General features: G+C 45.1%; 6 protein-coding genes across 12 annotated transcripts; 4 read left to right on the forward strand and 2 right to left on the reverse strand.

The window, feature by feature from the left end:
* Positions 1-1,328: 1,328 nt before the first annotated feature.
* Positions 1,329-1,925, reverse strand: H257_17341 (hypothetical protein; the record flags this gene model as incomplete). The annotated part of the gene is made up of 2 exons (XM_009846097.1): positions 1,329-1,371; positions 1,531-1,925. The coding sequence occupies 2 exons, from the start codon at positions 1,923-1,925 to the stop codon at positions 1,329-1,331; spliced, it is 438 nt and encodes a 145-aa protein (XP_009844399.1).
* Positions 1,926-2,715: 790 nt separating this feature from the next.
* On the forward strand, positions 2,716-3,322 carry H257_17342 (hypothetical protein; the record flags this gene model as incomplete). Its single annotated transcript, XM_009846098.1, has 3 exons — positions 2,716-2,988; positions 3,038-3,148; positions 3,197-3,322. The coding sequence occupies 3 exons, from the start codon at positions 2,716-2,718 to the stop codon at positions 3,320-3,322; spliced, it is 510 nt and encodes a 169-aa protein (XP_009844400.1).
* Positions 3,323-3,438: 116 nt separating this feature from the next.
* Positions 3,439-3,855, forward strand: H257_17343 (hypothetical protein; the record flags this gene model as incomplete). The annotated part of the gene is made up of 1 exon (XM_009846099.1): positions 3,439-3,855. The coding sequence occupies one exon, from the start codon at positions 3,439-3,441 to the stop codon at positions 3,853-3,855; it is 417 nt and encodes a 138-aa protein (XP_009844401.1).
* Positions 3,856-4,862: 1,007 nt separating this feature from the next.
* Positions 4,863-14,825, forward strand: H257_17344 (hypothetical protein; the record flags this gene model as incomplete). Its single annotated transcript, XM_009846100.1, has 24 exons — positions 4,863-5,112; positions 5,155-5,359; positions 5,417-5,754; positions 5,985-6,092; positions 6,166-6,398; positions 6,719-6,987; positions 7,046-7,174; positions 7,249-7,368; positions 7,419-7,546; positions 7,600-7,751; positions 7,822-8,040; positions 8,107-8,211; positions 8,305-8,540; positions 8,866-9,054; positions 9,114-9,186; positions 9,589-10,120; positions 10,612-10,736; positions 10,796-10,971; positions 11,390-11,935; positions 12,885-13,117; positions 13,330-13,532; positions 13,587-13,743; positions 13,838-14,206; positions 14,533-14,825. The coding sequence occupies exons 1-24, from the start codon at positions 4,887-4,889 to the stop codon at positions 14,823-14,825; spliced, it is 5,364 nt and encodes a 1,787-aa protein (XP_009844402.1). The 5' UTR covers positions 4,863-4,886.
* Positions 14,826-15,310: 485 nt separating this feature from the next.
* Positions 15,311-18,424, forward strand: H257_17345 (hypothetical protein; the record flags this gene model as incomplete). 7 transcript variants are annotated; one of them, XM_009846101.1, is made up of 6 exons in its annotated part: positions 15,311-16,176; positions 16,228-16,428; positions 16,678-16,984; positions 17,186-17,371; positions 18,072-18,266; positions 18,318-18,424. In XM_009846101.1, the coding sequence occupies 6 exons, from the start codon at positions 15,311-15,313 to the stop codon at positions 18,351-18,353; spliced, it is 1,791 nt and encodes a 596-aa protein (XP_009844403.1). In that variant the 3' UTR covers positions 18,354-18,424. The 7 variants fall into 7 exon arrangements, with proteins under 7 accessions (XP_009844403.1, XP_009844407.1, XP_009844408.1 ...); XM_009846105.1 differs by having other exon boundaries at positions 16,696-16,984; positions 17,186-17,396; XM_009846106.1 differs by having other exon boundaries at positions 16,696-16,984.
* Positions 18,425-18,884: 460 nt separating this feature from the next.
* On the reverse strand, positions 18,885-19,721 carry H257_17346 (D-tyrosyl-tRNA(Tyr) deacylase). Its single transcript, XM_009846108.1, has 4 exons — positions 19,505-19,721; positions 19,312-19,450; positions 19,143-19,261; positions 18,885-19,083 (listed from the first exon to the last, which is right to left on the reverse strand). The coding sequence occupies exons 1-4, from the start codon at positions 19,652-19,654 to the stop codon at positions 19,033-19,035; spliced, it is 459 nt and encodes a 152-aa protein (XP_009844410.1). The 5' UTR covers positions 19,655-19,721; the 3' UTR covers positions 18,885-19,032.
* Positions 19,722-20,297: the final 576 nt, after the last annotated feature.

Below are 20,297 nucleotides of genomic sequence, written 5' to 3' on the forward strand. Positions count from 1 at the left end.
AGATGCTGAAGACCAGCACCATTATCAGGTTCGCGGCCGTCGCCGTTGTTTGCACGTTGCCTGATATATCATGTTTGCTGGTTAGCTAATTTGGTCGATAATACATTTTGTATATTTCGTATTTGTGCAGCATACTATTTGCAAGTACAATACTTGGGGACTCCATTGTGTACAGAACATTGGTGTGATATTATATTAGATAAGCTGAATTAGAGTAGAATTGTGTATGGAGTGCCGATAAATTATGGTACTCAGAGCCACCATGTTAATGCCTGGAGTAGTCGGGTGAGATAATTCCCACCTTAGTCAAGATTGGATGCTTTTGAACTTGTCCATACATAAAGGGCAGTGGCCCATAATGATGTTCCACGCGCGCCAAGTATAAACGAAGTTAGCAAATTCTTCACTATTTGACCACACCCCCCCGGAGGAGTAACAACGAACAAACAGCTCAATGAGTACTCAATACTGAACAGATCTAATTTTAGTAGCTACAGTTATGTACTCCCACTCCTGAAATCACAAAACTTAGTGAGAAATAGCCAATCACATGCTCTGAATTCATTTACAATAGCCAAAGACATTGAAATGTGAGTTTAATAACCAATCACATTGCTCCTAGTCACATATGTCCAGAAATTCTCATAACGCACTGCCTGTCGTAGTGGATCTCGTTGTGTAACATACTCTATATTCAATTCAGCAAATCTCATGTGTTCTTCAGCATAAAGCATGTGCGATTCAGCAATTCTTATGTGGCTCTCAGCAATTTCTGCGTGGGGGTCAGCAATTCCTATGTGGCAATATTTTATCCTCATGTATTAATGCTACTTTCGTCGCTGTCGCTGTCACTGGCCCTGTCACTTTCGCTTTCACTTGCATATCGTCCTCTTGCTCCTCCTTGATGTACTCGCTTGTAGAGTTGACGGTCGGGCTTGTTGATGCAGCCCTTGATACTGGCTGCCTGTAAGTCCTCGAACGCTCGCTTCAGCCTCACAAGAACGTCCCGAAACGTTGTGTTTTGGTCGTACAGTACTGCCGCCCAACCTTACAGTTAACACAGACATCAATTCCTCATGAACTGTCCCCAATATATCTGAAAGATTTAACCTGGCTTTTGACAATTGCCCATACAGTCTCAATAGGTTGTAGATCACTATGGTAGGGAGGAGTGTAGACAACTTGATGGCCAGCAGCTTTGGCCATCGACACAATCTCTATGTCAACTTTATCGACATGTACACGTAGTTTTTTCCACAATCCAGCCTTCTTTTCATTTGCGTATGGAATTCCATACTTTGTTCAAGCTTAGCAATGAAACAAAACATTTAACCTTTGTGCTTTTCTTTGACCTCAAGGTCAAAATCATCACTTGGATCATACAATGAATCATCATGTCGACTGTAATGGTGATGAATATAGCTCTCATCTAAATATACACCAGGTCGTCGGTTGACATCACCATTCACAGTCAACAAATCATACATTTCAGAAACATATAAATCATGATGTTGAACATTTACACCACACATCCGTAGGCCGAGGCTCTTTTTCTTCTTCCCGCGCTTGTAGCCGAGTTTGGCCAGGACCCGTTGTATCGACCGCAGGGCCGCTTCGGTGGAAAGATCCGACTCAGGATCGAAGAACAAAATGCGCTGGGGCCGGAGAAAATGGGCCACGTCCTTGGCCACCGTCCTGACACGAGCTTGGCGGCACAGCCGGACGAATTCTTGAATGTTGCTCACGATGGTGGGCGTCGTCGGGAGCATTGTGCGGGTGGACATGTCCATCGTCGGGTCGTGTTTGGTGACCGTGCCACCGGTCTCCAAAAAGATCTTCCATACCTCTTGGACCAACTGTGGCTTGCGGCGCAGCAGGCGGGTGGCGGTTCGACTTGCCTTGGGCGTATCGTCTTGGCGTAGCATGGCGTTAACCAAGCAAGATCATGTCGAGCATCTCATGGTGCGTGACGTGGCGTGGACGCGATTTCTTGACATAGGCGATGGCGCGATCGGCGTCAGTTGGCTTGATTCCATGGATGGTGTTGTTAACGTGGTGTCGAGTACACCACGTTTTCAACACCAACCATGACATCATGTCACACAATAGATGCAGTGTCTGCACCTGCGTTGGGAATGGTGAGCCTACCCAAATATTTTGATGCACATTGGCAGGTAAAATATGCGAACGAATATTCACCCTATGTGTGCAGTGGATTTGCCATTCAGATTGATGCTACCAGTCTTTGCTGAATGTAGCATGTACTTCAGAACAACGCCGCATCATTACCACTACTGTGACACGCTATTTCAATTAAACGTGTATATAAATGTGACCAACCAGAATTATCTAAAATGAGTTGTTTTTATGTAGAGGCTGGACGAAAAGTTGCAATTGCAGAGATTTCGAAAGTTTCGTCAACATGTACTATTTAAGGAGATTAAATTTGGCATAGCTGTTTAAACAACCTGAAGTCAACAACCCCTATAACTACATGTTTACCGCCAAAATGAATCAAAATGCCCGTCAGGTTGGCAAGTCTTGCCCACCCCACAATTGAATTTGCATCGCAATGCCCATCAACGCCAACGCCGTCCTTAATCGCCTACAAGACCAGACCATTCGTGATCGGTCGTATCTCGAGGCTTCCTTCACCACCCATGGGGAGGCCGCAAGAGCGGCTAATGAAAGCGATGAGGCGCTGCGCACCCTATCATGGACAAGTTCATAACCGACCTCGGTTCAGAGGGAATCCGCACGCTGACGAACTTCACTGTCACTGAGTTTGAGACTCTTTGGTCCTTCGTGGACACTGCCATGCAATCGGCTTGGATGGAAGGGCGCGGTCGTCGATCTCCTACGAGCACGAAGGACGCCATGTTCATGGCGCTGACCGTCCTCAAGCACTTCTCGTCATGGGAAAAGCACGCTGCGGACTATGGCTTCAAGGCACCAACGTTTGAGAAGCTGATCATGCGCGTGCTCTCGGTAGATGAGTATATATGTTGTGTGCAATCTCTAACAGACAACACTGTAGGTGATTGAACTCATCTTCTACCGACGTTTCATCACTTCAGTGACGATGGCGGAGCTCACCCAGTCAGGTCAGCGCTTTACCCACTTTCCATACGCTCTCTATGCTGTAGACGTCATGTTTTAACTTTCGAACCGACCTGTCGGTTTCTTTGCCGAGCAGAAGCACTACTTTAGTGGCAAACACCACTTGTACGGCTACAAGGTCGAAGCAGCTATGTCACCAGATGGCCGATGTGTTGCCATGTCTACTGCAATCCTGGATCTGTGCACGACCTTACCATTATGAACTCTCGCAAACATGTCCACCTTGCCAACTTAGCCAAGTCGGCCTCCGAGTCCCTTCTGCCGGACCATGGAGAGTAGGCTGCCCTGCATCGTGGCTCGTGGGCTTGTCTTGTTGACATGGGCTACATTGGAATCAGCCACTCATTGCGTGGCATCCACCCGAAGCGTCGTACCGCCAATGGATCTCTTGAGGCCAGCGACTTGGAACGCAATGCCAATGTCTCCTCGGATCGGGTAATCGTAGATAACTTCTTTGGCCGAGTGTGCTCCCTCTGGCGCGTGTCCTGCGCCACGTACACGTGGTCCGAGCGAAACTACTCTGCGATCCAGCGCGTTACGTTTGCGTTGACAAACTTTCGCTTGTCCTTGCTACCCTTGTGCCATGATGACGAGGACTTTTATGGTCGTGTACTCGCTCGCTACCAACGCATGGCGAATGAAAAGAAGCGCAAGCGTCAAGAAACTCAACGCCGTTATCGGTTGAACCGTCAAGAGCGTGCTGCTATGGATGCTGTTCGTGTCATGCGCTTCTAGTAGTTTGGCCTCTAAATTCGTTGATTTTTCACCAAGTATGTTATTGAATAGTAGTCAAGTAAATAATCAGTAACTTGGTCATTTCGGAAACTAACGATTTTTGACACAAACACATTGCTCTTGATATTCTGCAAGGTGAATTCGTGAAGTCCTTTGTATTGATTATTTGTATAAATAACTATTTCCGAATTGACATGATCAAATTGGAAATATGGCAGGTATACAGGAAGCCAGTCATCTACTGGTTTAAAGATCTATTATACGTCGAGTTTTCACTGTTTTCTGACAGAAAAAAGTTTGAACTACAACTCTCCAATTTTTACCTACTCGAAGTACATGTTATTCTACTATCGATAGTTCTCCTTCATCATGGAGGTCACATCAAAATATTTTGAAAATATTTTCTCACCTCCCATTTGAAAAGGGAATTCTCTGTCAGAATATTATTTGACACAAATTTTCTGTGGCATCCAGACTCGGCCTTACCAATTGAAAATCTGAACCGTAACTTCTGTTGGGCTTGTCCAGTTCTATCGTTATTACGGCTTATTTTCCTAAAAAATATCAATACAAAGTTGGAATAGCTGTCGAAAGACAAGGCATTTTTTGTAGTCTTTAGGTGACTTGCATCATACGTAGTGCTACAGTAACACAGTTACAGCAGAAATGCCACTCTTTTAGGTACGTAAAACCGAAGCCAAAACGAGCAAAGCACAATATATCAACTCATTGCTATTCTGATTTTATATTGGGCATTGCAGCTCGGCAAATCAATGATGTAACGGTAAATCAACAATATTAATCTATCTCAAAATTCACACACAACAGATATTATTGGGTCTATAACGATGTTTCGGCGATTCAAACACATGAGTGCCCAGAGACCGGAGAGAACCTAAGAAACCCGACCACCTCCATATTCGTATATGGTGTGATATTGAGTTTGGTGGAATATTTTTGGGTCAACCGCCTCAACGTAACGCCCTTGCTTGCGAAGGGTCACACTCCTTCAAAGCACGAAGTGACTCCAAATGCCAACCAACGAAGATGCTGCGAAATCGTCGTCTCGGGTCCTGGACGAGAGTTTCTTCTACCCGCAGGAGGAGTTAAGCCGGCCACAACTTCAAGGGGAGATGTCCCGTGACTTGGTCGCGTTTTCAGCGTTGCTGGGCTTTGACTCGAAAAAGCGCAACAACCTGCACTACCTGGACGACCACACTCTCCTCACGTCGGCGGGGAATAGTGCTCAACTCATACGTAACAACGAACAACCCAATTATTTCGCTTATTGTTGTGTAGATATGGCCACGATGCAATCCAAGCACGTGTTCGGGTTGGGCGGCGGCGGTGTCGGTGCGATCGCAGTGCATCCGTCGAGGGGATTCTTCGCTGTGGGGGACAAGGGGAACAAGCCCAACATTACCATTTACGTGTACCCGTCGTTGAAAGTGTTTCGGGTGCTTCGACAAGGCACTGAGCGTGCGTACTGTAGCTTGCGGTTCAGGTATTTTCTTGTTCGCCATACATAATACATATAAACAGTGCTGAGAAACATGTGTAGCAACGACGGTGCCAAGTTGGCTTCCGTGGGGGCGTCGCCAGACTTTTTGCTGACCGTGTGGAACTGGCGCGACGAGCAAACGATTTTGCGGTGTAAAGCGTTCGGCCAAGAAGTGTTCAACGTCCAATTCGCCCCCAACGACGGCGGGTTCCTGACCACCAGTGGCACGGGGCATATTCGGTTTTGGAAAATGGCGTCGACGTTCACCGGGCTCAAGTTACAAGGCGACATTGCCAAATTTGGCAAGTCCGAGTTGAGTGACATTGAAGCGTTTTGCGTCCTTCCGGACAAAAAGGTGCTAAGTTCCACCGAGCGCGGGGCACTGTTGCTGTGGGACGGTATGTTTACTTTGTGTGGACATATAACGTTAACGTTTGTACTATATATCAACAGCGAAAACTTGGACTTGTACCATGTTGTCCACCGTTCGATTTTTGAAATCACACCGTGAATCGATCGACGTACACTACTTACTCTCTTGCGCTTTGATTGGTCGAAAGAGGGGGCATTTCTACAAGCTGATTGGCTTATCCTTCTTATGTACTAGGGACATAATATTTTCTTGTAGGCAACTTTATCAAGTGTGAAATTGTCACGTTCAATCGACAGCGTGCGCACAAGGGCCCGATCAATGTCGTCCAGTACGAGCCAGCGTTCAATCAAATCCTCACTGCAGGTTTGCCACGTTTGCATATAATCCAAACGCATAGGTAGGTAGGTACGTACCTCAGCGTGCTGTCGTGTTTTAGGCAGCGACGGCATGATGAAGTGGTGGCACTTTCCTGAAATCGACCAAGCGGACGTGAAAGAAGACGACACCGTGGCCGAAGTGATCCCTAAGGACGAGTTCTGTGTCTCGGTCAAGTCGCCCCATCATACGTCGACAGTCGCCGATATCCGCGGCGTCCTGCGTGGGTCCGACCACTACTTGATTCAAGACGGCAATGGGATGCTCCATAGATTGGACATTGACACCAAACAAGTAAGCGCAATTCGTGCCCACATTTTACACCTTGCGACTCGACTACGTACCTTTTCATGAATTCTGAATACCCCTTTCCATTTGGAACCAACTCTCTCGTTATCGTTATACTTCAAACTAGAATTGAAAAAGTTATTTATTGAAAATACAACTATTTTTTTGTCGCTTTTTATTCGAAATTGAAATTTTACACTACTTCGTCGTACCTATAACTGATTGGCTCAAAGTCCTGTTTCCCATACCACTTTTCGTCTTTGTGTGTCGACACATTTTCGCCAGTTTTTCGAATACACACAAGAGTAACATCACGCTGTGACTAGCTGACGCACTTGGCCGAAGGTCATGCTGGGGCTATCACTGGTCTGGCCACATCGCCAGTCGAACACATCGCCGCCACTTGCGGCAGTGACAGCACTGTGCGCTGCTGGAACTACGCCGCAACTTCATCTACGTGCATGTACATCCAGCACTTCAATGCTCCAGCGACCGCCTTGACCTTCGCTCCCCCGGCGCACGATGCAACCGGCCGCACCATCGCCGTGGCCTTCCAAGACGGCGTGGTGCGCATCTTGGATCGCGGGCCATCCAAGTAGCGAAAAAAAAGATTTTTTTTTTTGCATTTGGTTTTTAACGATACCATTGTGTAGCTGGCGACGCCTCCATGTGATCAAGCCGCACAGCCAACCGATTACATGTATGGCGTACTCTCCCAATGGCAAGTACTTTGTCACGGCCAGTCAAGACAACACGCTGTTCATATTTGCGTGCACCACGAGGTATATATGTATATATAAATATAAATATATATATATTTATGATTTGTAATAACTCTAACTCTTGTTGGACATAGTACCTCCAAGTACGAGCCCGTGGGGTTTAAAAAGTTTGGGAATAGTGAAACGGTGCGTCACTTGTCGTGGCGATGGGACTCGAACGCGCTTTTGGTCACGTGTTTGAATGGCATGATTGGGTAAACTATCAATTCATTTAGATATACATATATAATATTAATTTATACAGGGAGCTGGAGATGCCATCAATGACCGACGGGGAGCGTGCCACGTACGAGTTGGACTTACCGTACAAAACGTACGGGTTTCGACGTGTTCGAAAGTTGACCACCGACGAGCTGGTGGCGTTGGCATCTGGTACTAGTCGAATTCGAATCATTTCTCGTTTTAAACTGTCAAATTCGATGTAGATCCGTCCGTCGACGCAGCCAAGCCCACGAGTTACAACCCAAGCCCAGTCTCCACCGCTGTTTCCTTTGGCGAAGTCGAAGTCGGCGTGGGAGCAGGCCCTCCTATCGTCCTCGCCGCCTTGTACTGCTGTGCTTCTGCCTCGTGCTTTCTCGTATGTTTTGCACCTCACAATATATATATATATATTATTATTGCTAACTTGAAGAATAACTTGGTTTTAGGTGAGCGTGGGTGGTGTGCATGCTGGGGCAGTGTACAAATGCGAGTGGACGAAGCCGTTTCCAGTTGGAGAGTTCCCAGACGATCCTCAGGGCGCCGGTCAATCGCTGACGTTGTCCCATTCGCAAAAGTACGTTTTGGTGGGTAACATCAACGGCAAAGTGCACCTCCGCGCTCGAACTGTGCCGTTTGCAGTACTTACGTGGGAGCTCCACGACCAAGTACGTTCGTGGGCCCAGTGTGGTTTGTTTTTTTTATGCTTTTTAAATCCGTTTGATATCCACCAGGGACCGACTGGCACGCCTTGCGTGGCCATGTCATTCGACGACACGTTTGTGTTGTCGGGGGGCTCAGACGGTCAGCTATCTGTCGTCCGCGTGAACCCAGCCAAGGTAAAGATATCGAAATAACTACTACCTTGAAAACAATGAACTATATAAGATTTAAATATATAATATTTTGATATATATTTTGCGATTTCATAGATTGACGAAGCGGCCCAACGACTGAGTCGGCAGTTTGACTTGGTCCTGAGCGAAGGAAAGCGGACGTATCAAGTGGCCCACGATCGCATGGCTGCCCAGAACGACGTGCGATTGGCTGACGAGCCGATTTCGAATGTATTTTTGACCAATCCCGTGTTCGTGGGGGCCAAGGCATACGTGGCGTTTATGGATTCGGTGCGAATTGTCGACGCTGAAACCCACCACGGCGTGTTGCGGTACGTTGGCTGCTCACTTTTGTCAAAGTTCTATTTAATTTAGAGTACCCCTGTACGATATGTATATTGTCATGTTGGACAAAACGACGAATTATTTTTACGAATCGTACACTATAACCTGATTCATTTGGACTCCAAGTATATCTGAAAACACAGCTACCTACATACAGTAGCGTTAGTCGTTGTTTGCTACAACTATCTAAAAATAGTTTGTTCATATTAGAAATACTGGTACATACAGTATGTAGTAGCATATTAGAAATACTGATTTGTACGTTTGAAAGCAATATAAATATACTCTGAGGCCTGATGAACGTCGTGGTAGCCTGGTGGACGAGTGTGACCCGTCGGCGTTTTCCCCGGCGGCCGCCATAGATCCAAATGCCCTGGACGACCGCCCCAAGGTGAAAGAAGCGCCAGACATCACGCACAAGGAAGCATATACGATCCAGGACGCCAAGTTGAAACTCGAGGCTGATATCCGCGCCAACAGCACCCTGGCCAAGAAAAACAGGTGCAAAACTGAAAACACGGAGATAATATATATGTATATAACTCATGCTTGGGCTTTAGAACCCGCGGGATCATCGCTGAAATGCGAGACCAATTCGCCAAGTTGCAGGAGATCGACGCGCGCAACGAACCAGTAAGAACCTCTAGCAGAACTATAGAATGATTTTCGATATATATTTATATACATTTGAGGTCATAAGTAGATTGGTGAGTGTTCGTGAGCGTGAATATGGATTCGCAATGAAGTGTGGACATGAAGAAGCTACGATTAGGATGAAATACATGGTTATATATATATTTATGGTTATATATTCCCGTGAACTTTGTATGTGAGGCCTTCAATACCCTTTGGTCCGTGGAATCTATCTACATACACAATAAAAACCTAGTCATATAAATATCTATGGTTATAATATATATATATATACCTATGAACTTTTTATGTACCAAGTACCAACGAACCTTTGGACTGTGGAATCTATCTACATGTACAAAACCCAGCACATGTGACATTTCGCCTATTTTTTTTTCGTAGTTGGCTCGGCTAGACGACCGGCAGTGGAACATCGACCCGGACTATTTGAGCCTGCTCATGGCGAATGGCGACAAGTTATGCGACGAAGTGCGGAAGGAGATGGCGTACGCGTATGAACAGAGCGAATTGCTGCTTCACAAGATGCGCAACAAATACGTGGGCAACGTGGCCGTGGAACTGATCACGCTACACGGGTTCCAGAACGGCCTGCACGTTCAATCGTTCCGCACCACTCGAATGACGGACGAATTACAAGAACGGCTGCGGGTGATCCATGTGGAGATGCAGGAACTGGCAAAGAACTCGCAGCCAACCAGTGAAAAGACATACACGGTGCTGGACTTCATCCATAAGCCCAAGGCCGAGGCCTCTACCGACGACAAGCCCACAGCAGGAGAAAGCCACAAACGGCACTCCAGCCATGTCCACCACAAAACCACCGCCGCGGAAACTATAGAGGCCACCTCCCATCGGTTTGATTATCGCAAGAACATGCGCGCGGAACGCAAGGCGAGAACGCAAGCATGGGAAGGTACTACATATATTATATATATATATAGCCGTGCTTTGTAATGCTCAATGTTACCATTGGATACATATTTACCTTAAATACCCAATGGCAGGGAAGAACCTTTTCATATATATATATAGTGTAGAATGAATACACGGATGACATGGTATTATTCGGTGTACTTTTGTACAACTTGTATTTTCGTGATATACGATTGTTTTTCGTGGTATATATATTATATATATTGAAAACTATACACTCTTTATTCAAAATTGAAATCGATATCACTCGTTTCACTGTCTATTCCAACACTATATATATATATATTATGTTGGAATAGACGGATGACAGTCATACCATATATATACATATGCTATGTTGGAATAGTCGGATGACAGTGCGTTGATATTGATGTCGATGTTGAGCAATGCATGTTTTCCGTGATACGATTATTCGTTCGTAACTTGTACATATATTGAAAACTAATGTATTTATATATATATATACTACAGGCAAAAAGCCCAAAGAGGAAGCCGACGACCCGCGCGATGTCGCCGCGATTGCATTTGCGAGCTCCCACATGCAAGACTACAAGCTCAAAACCAGTGCCACGTATGTCGTACCCGAAGATCAGCGCGTACGTCGCATTGCCCATACTTTGTTCAAGACAAAAGCCAAACTCTCATATGTGTGTAGGTAAATGCAATGAAAAAACGAAAGCAAATGGCGCTGCTGGAAGAGAAAATGTACGAAGTGGCCATGGGGTTCAATGCCAAGCTGCTCGAGCTGCGCGATTTAAAGCTGCGACTGATAGAGCAAATTCAAGATGATAACACTACGATCAAGGCCCTCGATATTGACTTGGCCGCGTTGTACGTATATATATATATATATATATATATATATATATATATATATAATTATATATGCAAGGTATGATGATTTGGTCACGTTGTACGTATATATATATATATATATGTACTATCGATGACTTCTATCTATAATATATATTTGATTAGTGATTTCTATCTAATAATAATATAGATTTATTTATATTTTCAATGATTTCTATCTATCTATCTATATGTATGTATGTATACATATATTTGATCGGTGATTTCTATCAATGATACATACGTTTCTCTTCTATTAAGGCTTTTGAGCTTGTTATACGATCCTCTTTCTTTCAAATCCGAAATTGTGTTTGCATCGACGACATCATCAGTCCCAAAGCTGTTGATGTTTTTACCTATATTTATTTCGATACATTGACCATACCTTTCATCACAGGAGGGGCTTGGTAACTACTGGCGTTACGCATGTAACACCACCGCCACTGCCGTTGTTTGAACCACAAGTGGATCTACGTGAATGGCCAGAACAACGCGAATGTGTTCTGGACGTCCACATCGACGAATACGTAAAGAAGGGGACGGTCACGACGGCGTTGGCGTTGCCGGCAGAGTTCCACCTGGGCAACAGCTCCAACAAAGCAACTTCCGCAGCAACTACTCCCAAGCCCCCCGTCCACCCCGTTCTTGGCCAAAGTTGCGTGCCTTTGGGCTCAACCTACGAGCTGTCGACTCTAGAAACCGAAGAAGTGCGGATCCAATGCATCCAACTACAGCGTCAACGACAGGCGCTGGACAGCAAGATTGTGCACGCCGTGCAGACGTTTGACGAAGCCATCTACCGCCTTCGCCGTGAGAAATTGAAGTTGGACATCGCGTTGAAGAAAGGAGAAATCAAGCTCATGACAAGACTCGGCGAGTTGGTCCTCCTCGAACAGTTTGAAAGCAAGGAAAACCTCCTCGTGTCCAAATTGGAAAAGTGCAAGTACGTCGTTGCAACTACTATTGCTCTTTTCAATTATTGATTGGACCTCTCGAGTGAATTCACAAAATAGGTTTCAAATCGATTTGCATCGATTTATGCTTGCCTGTTTGTATACACGATCCTATGCTACTAGTCCTAGTGTAGTATTTAGTATATATATATATATATATATATATATATACAGTGAACGAGGGAATTTAAGCCACACCGAAGTTCGTCTAAATATTGCTGTATATATCCAATCATAGTGGTGTATTTCAAACCGATCGGTTTGATTTGTCAAAATAATCGAAGTTGGCCAATCAGACTTCAACGTTTAGATTCTACTTCGATTCAAAGTGTGGCTTAAATTCCCTCGTTCACTGTATATGGTTTATCTAAATCCCAAGGGGGCTATTTGGCAGAAATCTACAGTACGTGATTTGATTGGTTAGTTCATTCTCAAATCGCTTTTCGAGTCGACTTGCGACTCGAGTTACGAACCGATTTGACAATACCAACCGATATTCTTCTACTACCCATAAATCCGTGTATTACTAATCACTGGTTGAGTCGAATCCAAAGGCGGTAAATACCTGCTCGACAGCTTCTGTAACTTGTTCAGTCGTTGCAAGGTGGTGTTTATTCTTTGATAAAGTCATTTCTATCTCAAAAAAGTCAGTAGTTTTTTAGCTATTTTAATTTCTGATCATTGAGACTTCTTTGTTGTACGTCTTTTGTGGGGGAGAGTGTACGTTTTCAAAACAAGTTTGCGTCGTTAGAACAGATATTAGTATGTAGTAGCCGACGACGTCCGCCCCCCTCGATGATGCCGTTAGAAACCACACGTCTGCAGCTGTTGTGTTTTATCTGGGTGTATGTATGGAAGGACATTTTGATTATTTTGGTTGAATGCTACACGTGGGCGTGCTTTATATTCGCTTCAAGTTAACGTTTCAATGTAATTTAGAACGGACAAGGCCCAAGTCGTGCGCGAGTTGACCGACTGCAGCGACCAGCTCGTGTCCAAACGCAAGGATATGGACGAGTGCCAGCGCACCGAGAGCGCCGTCCAGAGCGAGTTTGTCGCGCTCGTAGGGCTATCGCACCCGTGCTTTGGCGTGCTGCAAAAGATTTTTAAAAAGCGTTTAAAACGCCAAAAGAAACGCGCGGCCGACGACGGCGACGACGACGACGACGATGGTACGTCGTTTCGAACGCGTTTGAAACGTTTTGAACGTGTTTGAAATGTTTGTTTCGAACGTGTTTGAAATGTTTGTTTCGAACGTGTTTGAAATGTTTGTTTCGAACGTGTTTGAAATGTCGCCCTGTGCGTTTTTAATGTGGATCTATGCGTTTTACTTCTATGCGTTTGAAAGGATGACGAATGCGTTTTAATGCGTTTTAAACGGTAGAATCGGACGACGAATACAACAGCGACGATGACGACGACGACAATGACTCGAACGAGGAAGAGATGTGCCCCAGTGGGTGCGACATGGCGCTGTACGAAAAGGTGCTGGCGCTGCGTGAAAAGAAAGCCGACGTTGACGACGTTATGAGCGAAATCACCAAGGCAATCGACGATTTCAAACGATCAAACGACCGTCACATTCAAGTACACGTGTTGTATTGGACATTTCAAAAGGATTTTAAATACCATCCGAGCTAGAAACAACGCCAAATCGACAAGGAACTGACCGCCACGGAACAAGACATTCAAGCGTTTCAAACGGAAAAACAAATGCGCTTCAACGAGTTGGACGTGATTGTCGCGTTGAGTAAACACCAGCTGCGTTGTTTGCAACCCAAGGATGCCGAGGCTGCTGGTATATATATATATATATATTTATACCAGTAGTATATATTTATATATTTATACCAGTAGTATATATTTTTCTCACGGGGCATAATAGAAAAAAGCATCCGGAACCGACCCGTCTGCATTATATCTCCCCGAAACCGTCGAAAATGCTCTAGTGTTCAACCACAGCGTCGTGGACCGCCTAGCTTCCCGCATTTTGAGCCTCCAAGAGGAAAACAAATCCCTCCGCCAAGTGTTTAAGGACCTGCATAAGCAGCAAAGCCAGCTATTGCGAGACAAAACTCGTCAAAACGAACTGATTGGCCAAGTAAATGAAAAGTGCAATCAGTTGCAACTGCTCAAGTTTGGCCGGCTGATCGACATCGATTTGCTGGATAAAGCATGCGACACGGGCAACTTGAACGAGCTCAAGACCAAGGTCCGCACCAAGGAAATGCACGGCGAGAAGCAGCTCACAGAGGCCAAGGGTACGTCTACTATTCGTGACTTTGAATGCCCATATTGGGCCTTTCACCCAAGCTTGCTTGGACTTGAGACAGTCATTTCGCCAAATAGCATTCGAACCCACTTGTTAAAGTATACGCTACAACAATTAGTAACATTTATTATACATGTGGGTTTGCCCGATGCGGAGGAATGTACTGGACCGAATCCAAAGTTTGGATTGGCAGAAACTCGATAGAGCGAGATATTTGATTGGCTTAGACGGTTCTTTAATCCATCCACTTCTTAAGACATTCGATTGACAATATGTATACTGTATCGGCTGATTGGATGAACGGAACAACGATAGGCGAACAACAGCGACTCAAGATGGAAATCTTGGCCGCGACCCAGGAAAATACGCGGCTGCTAACGGAGATCGCTTTGCTCAGCGAGAGGCAGTTTGATCTGGAGAAGGAACTGAACCAGGCGGACGTGAACAATACGCTCGTGGACGACGGCGCCCAGCTCGAGAAGGAGATGAGCGAGCGCAAGAAACTGGTGCAGCTGGTCAAGCTGCAGTCGCGGGAGATTGATGCGTTGAAGCAGGAGGTGCTCATGCTCCGCGGCAAAAAAGGGCGTGTCCACAGCTCCACTCATTAGCGTCCTCACACCTGGGTGGATTGGATTTGAATACTAGTACACAGTAGTACGTGTCAAATGTATGAATAGAATAGTAGCTAATACGAGTAGTATTCAATGTTTCAATGTATTATTATTCGCCGTGGTTTGCTTGAAAAAAGGGGATGGCATGCAGCTTGCAAAATTAGTAGGGCGACCTAGGATGGCAGAATAATCATATTTCGGAGAATAAAATCAATCAAATAATTGGATTTATAGCCTACAAGTCAAATACAGTATTAATATTTGTAAAAACACATTCGGGTGGTCAGTTATTGTGAACGCGAGGACCCCAGGGTTTTTATTACGTCCGGGTATATATTGTGTACGGATGTTGTTATCCGGATTTATTTATTTATAGAGGAAGGAGGACATTTCAAAATTTACGGTTAGTAACAAATAGGATCCTACAGACCAACATTTCGACTTGATTTCGATAAATACCAGTTGTCAAAAGACGATCCACCATGGAGCTGGTCGATGGCGTAATGTGCACGACAACGTTGACCGAGTCCCCATGGCAGCTGGAGTATGCCATCGACAACATGACTGGTCATGAGTACGACGTCGAGTTGGACTTTGCTGGCTCGTCCAACTTGGCCGTGGCGGGGAGCGCTACCCTGTCCTTCCGTGCGACGCTGCGACCGTATGCGATAGTGATCGCGACCGTAGCGCGCGTCCGGCCGTTGGAACGATGTGCAGTGTGCATCAACTACCACGTCCATCGCACGGAAGGAAAGGAGGCACGTCCATCCCCTGACGAATCGCATCTCGTCGAGTTGACTGGTACATTTGTCGACCCTTCGTTTCCTCCGACGCAAGCTTGTCTCGGCGACATCTCTTCTGTTCCGTCCATGAGATCTATCCTTCCGACATTGACATGGGCGCACGTGTCGTCCATTCTGCATTTTCCTTCCGCACATCCATCCGTCTTGCCGCCGTCCACCGCGCGACTTTCGTCGTCCTCACTTTGCGGCGGGGACCCCGCCTTTGTCTCGATCGACATGAAATGCGCCCTGCAAATCGTTGGCGACCGCATGGGCATCCTGACGCGTCTCTTCCCCCACACGGTGCCACGTCACGGCCTCGACACCCACGAACGTTTTGCGGTGCTGCTGCATCGCCATGGCCAACCGATAACAGTCGAGATCGATGGCTTCGTGCCCTGTATTAGCCATGGAGGAGGTCCCGTCGTGATGAAATGCCGCCGCACAATGCAATGTGTGTGGCCCATGCTGGTGCACAAAGCCCTGGCGAAACTCTACGGCGGGTATTCTCACTTGTGCCAAGTGTCTACGATGCAGCTCCTCCACGACATGGTTGGCTACCCAAGGTAAGACTTTATATATATATATATATATAGCACTTAAGAGTGTTGGAATAGCGTTAAAGTAACGTGCAATCCCGCCAACTTGCACTCGATCGTCCAACCGATGGTGCATCGAGGACATTTGGTGGGTGTGACATTCCCGTCGGCCAGTTCCAGTCGACATGGCATTATGTTTGTGAGTGGCGACGACCGAGCGATTACACTTCGGCACTACCCCAGCGATGCTCGTACCCAACTTGTCGAGAATTCGGCCAAGTATTGTCCTTTACAAACAATTGGAATCACACTAATTGAAGTCACACACTAATTTGGTGTTGCTGGTGGTTTCCTGCACTCTGATTGGGCGGATATTTTATACTTGGTTCTGTCAATATTCATTCTCCATGCAGTTTCGAGCTAAACCCAACCACTATGTCGTCTGCAATATTTATTATTCGTCTAACTGTGGTTCAGATCGTCCATTTTGAATGAAATCACCAGACGTTTCTACGTTATCAAATGCAGCTGTTGTTTTGCCCATAGACACGATGACGTTGGCGCTATAAACGCTTGCTGGTACTTCCCGATGTACCCCCAACGCCTGGTACGCCGCGTATTCGTCCAGGACGCGGCGGCGTGTGCGTCGGCGGCCGCTGCCATGTTTATCCTGAGCATCCCATCCCCAGCATCAGTCATGATCAGCCTCACATACGCCCATCAAGTTACAGACATGGGCATGTCTTTGCTAACTATGGAGCCCACAAACCAGATAAAGGAATCCCTCGTGGAAGTGCCGTCGACGATCGATACCCATCATCCCAGCGCATGCACTGTATGTACAGTGAGTGTATTTTTGTATTTTCGGGTGAAAACGAATACTCAAGTAGTATCTATACAAAACATGGATTGAAATTAGACCTAGCTAGTTATGTACACCACCACCGTTTGAATACAAACTAGTAGTGTAGGATAGAATAACGTGCACTGTTGTTTATATATATATATATATATATATGCTGATATATGAGAGTAGATGGTGGCGTCGGTGGAAGCAGGCGAGTACGTTCTAGCTGTGAAACCAGTGCAATGGAGCCACAACGATGACAAACACACGGAAAAAGGGACGACCAACACTCCAGTTATGCAGCGGATGTTTGACATGCTGGACTGGGACATGGACCATCGATTGGACATTCATGATATGGCGCGGTTCATGGCAGTACGACGAGCAGCTTCTTTTCAATGTACTCTTTTAGGGTGATTCTATTTTATGATTTGGATACTTCTGCCCTATTAATAGTTTGAACATTTTAAAGTTATTCGAATAATTTGATAGTCACGTATTTTGGGCTCACAGTGTGGATCGAAAAGAAACAAAAGGGAATTAACATATCAGAAACAAGTCCCGTAATCCGCTTTTTAAAATATTTTGGCGAAAGACGTGTGATATTTTGCAAAATGTTGAAGTCTCCATAGTTTGGACCCATATAATTTCTCAGTGTTTTGCCGATTTGTTAGAAATTGCGAAAATATCCACGATTTTGGCCTTTTTGATAATGACGTCCACAGTCACCCTAATATAGATTACGGCACAGATCTTCACCCAGTGGTACTTGACCATATTTTGAGAATCAAAACATTGTGTATGTATACAAATTACTCGACTTCAAAAATTTTATACCACATACAAATTCTAAATCTAATTCGAAGTACCAGTGGTTTGAATATTTCCGTCCTTATGTGTACAGTAGTTTACGTTTTCAAAGGTTTTAGACAAGACAATTGACCACCCCACCAATAAACAACTATAAATAAAAATAACCATACTACATCTACGAAATGCCAATACCAATATTAAATATTTGTTTATAAACATTTTTTTTATTTTTTTTACTAATAGTATATGAACACCCTTGTAGGTTTACGAAGATGGGCTATCCATGTCCACGAGTGCGTTCGAGTGGCTACTCGAGCATTTTGATTCGGACGGGGTTGGGTTAACGCTGAAGGGATTAGAGGAGTTTTATATGGCGAATGGACGTGACGAAGCCACTGGCATGACCCTCATGGAGCAGTCCCATCCATGCTGTGTGCATGTTCATTGCTCTTCCCAGGTACTCTAAATGAGGATTACAGGTACTATTCAATGTGAGATGTATATGCAGGACCAAGTGACATTCGTGCAAGTGGACCATCGATGACAGGCTACTTATACAGTACAATCGAAGACGAGAAATTTCAATTAAATAATGCTAGTAATTGATATACACGCCTCATACTAACTGTTTTCACACGATACGAACAAACGCGTGAACATTAACATGACGAGAAATGCAACTTATTTTAAAAAAATATGTTTACTGGATCACACCCCAATTTCTGCCAAATAAATATTTCGAAATTTTGGGTCCAAATATCGTTTCGATGACTTGGGTTGTCACTTATTTTTTTACTGTCTGGATCAAACTAATTTGGAAAGAAACGCGACTGATTCCTAGTTATTGACAACTTTCAGAAAAAAATCCCTTGCACCACTATTTCAGTTTTTCGGCGAAAAATGTGAGAAATTGCAAAAAATGATTTCTCCAAATTTTGGATCCAGAGAATTTTTCAGATTTTGACGATTAGTTCGAAAATATCGAAAATTCTGGCCTTTTTTGACATCCAGACTCACCCTTACTATTAATATTAATACGCCGGAGTATTATTAATAGTAGTAGTGAAGGATACAATGACGAGAAAAGCAATTTATTTCTTTACTTTTTAGTGATAATAATGCGGGCCCTAGGAGGTTAATCTACCACCATGCCAGAGCTGCTGATGTATGACAAATACTGGCATGTGCCGTGGCCGACTGAGCGCTCACTTATTCCGTGACGGTTACTTTCGCACTTTCGAATCCAGATTGAGCGTCACGGGGCCATCTCCGACCTACAAGTGGCAATCATGACGTGGCAGAGTGGATAGTCGCAGTAGATCCATGTCCTTACGATGGAGACCTCCATGTACGCGCCAAACACGCCTTCCTGCACCTGTTCTGGACTCGCATGGGCTGTGCGCACTCGGGACACGAGGTTGTCGAACAAGGCCTTTGCAGGCTCGGGGGACACTGCGAAGAAGATCATCAACCTCATAATGTGGACAAGGAGGACACTGTACTTGCGAGGTGGAAGTCGGGCTTGTTGCCGGCGAGGTACCCGTGCAGGGTAAACTGGCTCACGAGTAGCACCTGGAAGTTGTTCTGAAGCGCAGACGTCATCCAAGGCTTCCCATCTTCATTTGGCCACAGTCTCGCATTCTATACGCATGTTGACATGGAACTACTAGTACGCATTGGGCGTGTTGCACCCACCAGTATCCGCCGGCAGCACCACTCGGCATCGTCCTCCGTGTCATCGCGACCGATGCCTACGAGACACACTAACCCTTTGCTGATGCTGCCCACTGCTTTCTCGTCCACGCGAACGCACCCGCTCGTGACTCGCTGCACGACCAACTTCATCGTCTTGCGTGATACTTTTGAATCACGATCGCCAATAAGAAAGAGCTTGCTTTTGCTGTGATCAAACCTGTAGTAGTAGTACGGAGTACTAGTAATAGGAATGTTAGTACTAGTACTGTACTGCTATTAATATTAATAATACTATTAATACGTAGTAATACAGAGAACCGAGTAGGAACTCGTATCGACACTATTTTTTTCCCATGGAGCATTCATAAATTCCGACGTCAACCAATAGTATTTTTTCATATTTTATATTTTAACCAATAGTATGCTCATAAAAAGTTTGTAAATTGTATGATTGGATATAATAAATTAATCCGATTGATCTGATTGCAAAATTATAATTCGTACTCGGAATCACAACTTGCGCATTCGCATACAATTCCCCATATATTTCAAAATACCACTGTGCGCGAGTTCCTACTTGGTTCTCTGTACTACAGTATTACTACGTACTACCTCCAGACGGAAATAGAAGTCCCTTTTGGTGAAAATTAATAAAATTGGTGATTTGTTTGATGGTGTTATCTGTTTTTGCCCTAAGTATGCTTGTTGTAAAGGTCTTTGTATGATCCGTATCCCTGTGGAATATAATACCTTAAAGATGAATACCCTAATGGATAAGGCGGTTCTACTCTAT

Source organism: Aphanomyces astaci (genome assembly GCF_000520075.1).
Source record: "Aphanomyces astaci strain APO3 unplaced genomic scaffold supercont1.104, whole genome shotgun sequence".
NCBI classification, from domain to species: Eukaryota; Oomycota; class Saprolegniomycetes; order Saprolegniales; family Verrucalvaceae; genus Aphanomyces; species Aphanomyces astaci.

What these genes read in the sequence shown, in the direction of transcription:
- H257_17346 (XM_009846108.1), bottom strand. Translation starts at nt 19,654, where the DNA reads ATGAAGTTGGTCGTGCAGCGAGTCACGAGCGGGTGCGTTCGCGTGGAC. An exon ending in GCCCGACTTCCACCTCGCAA is followed by an intron (nt 19,262 to 19,311) that starts GTACAGTGTCCT and finishes TCTTCTTCGCAG; the next exon opens with TGTCCCCCGAGCCTGCAAAG. An exon ending in CGTACATGGAGGTCTCCATC is followed by an intron (nt 19,084 to 19,142) that starts GTAAGGACATGG and finishes TGCCACTTGTAG; the next exon opens with GTCGGAGATGGCCCCGTGAC.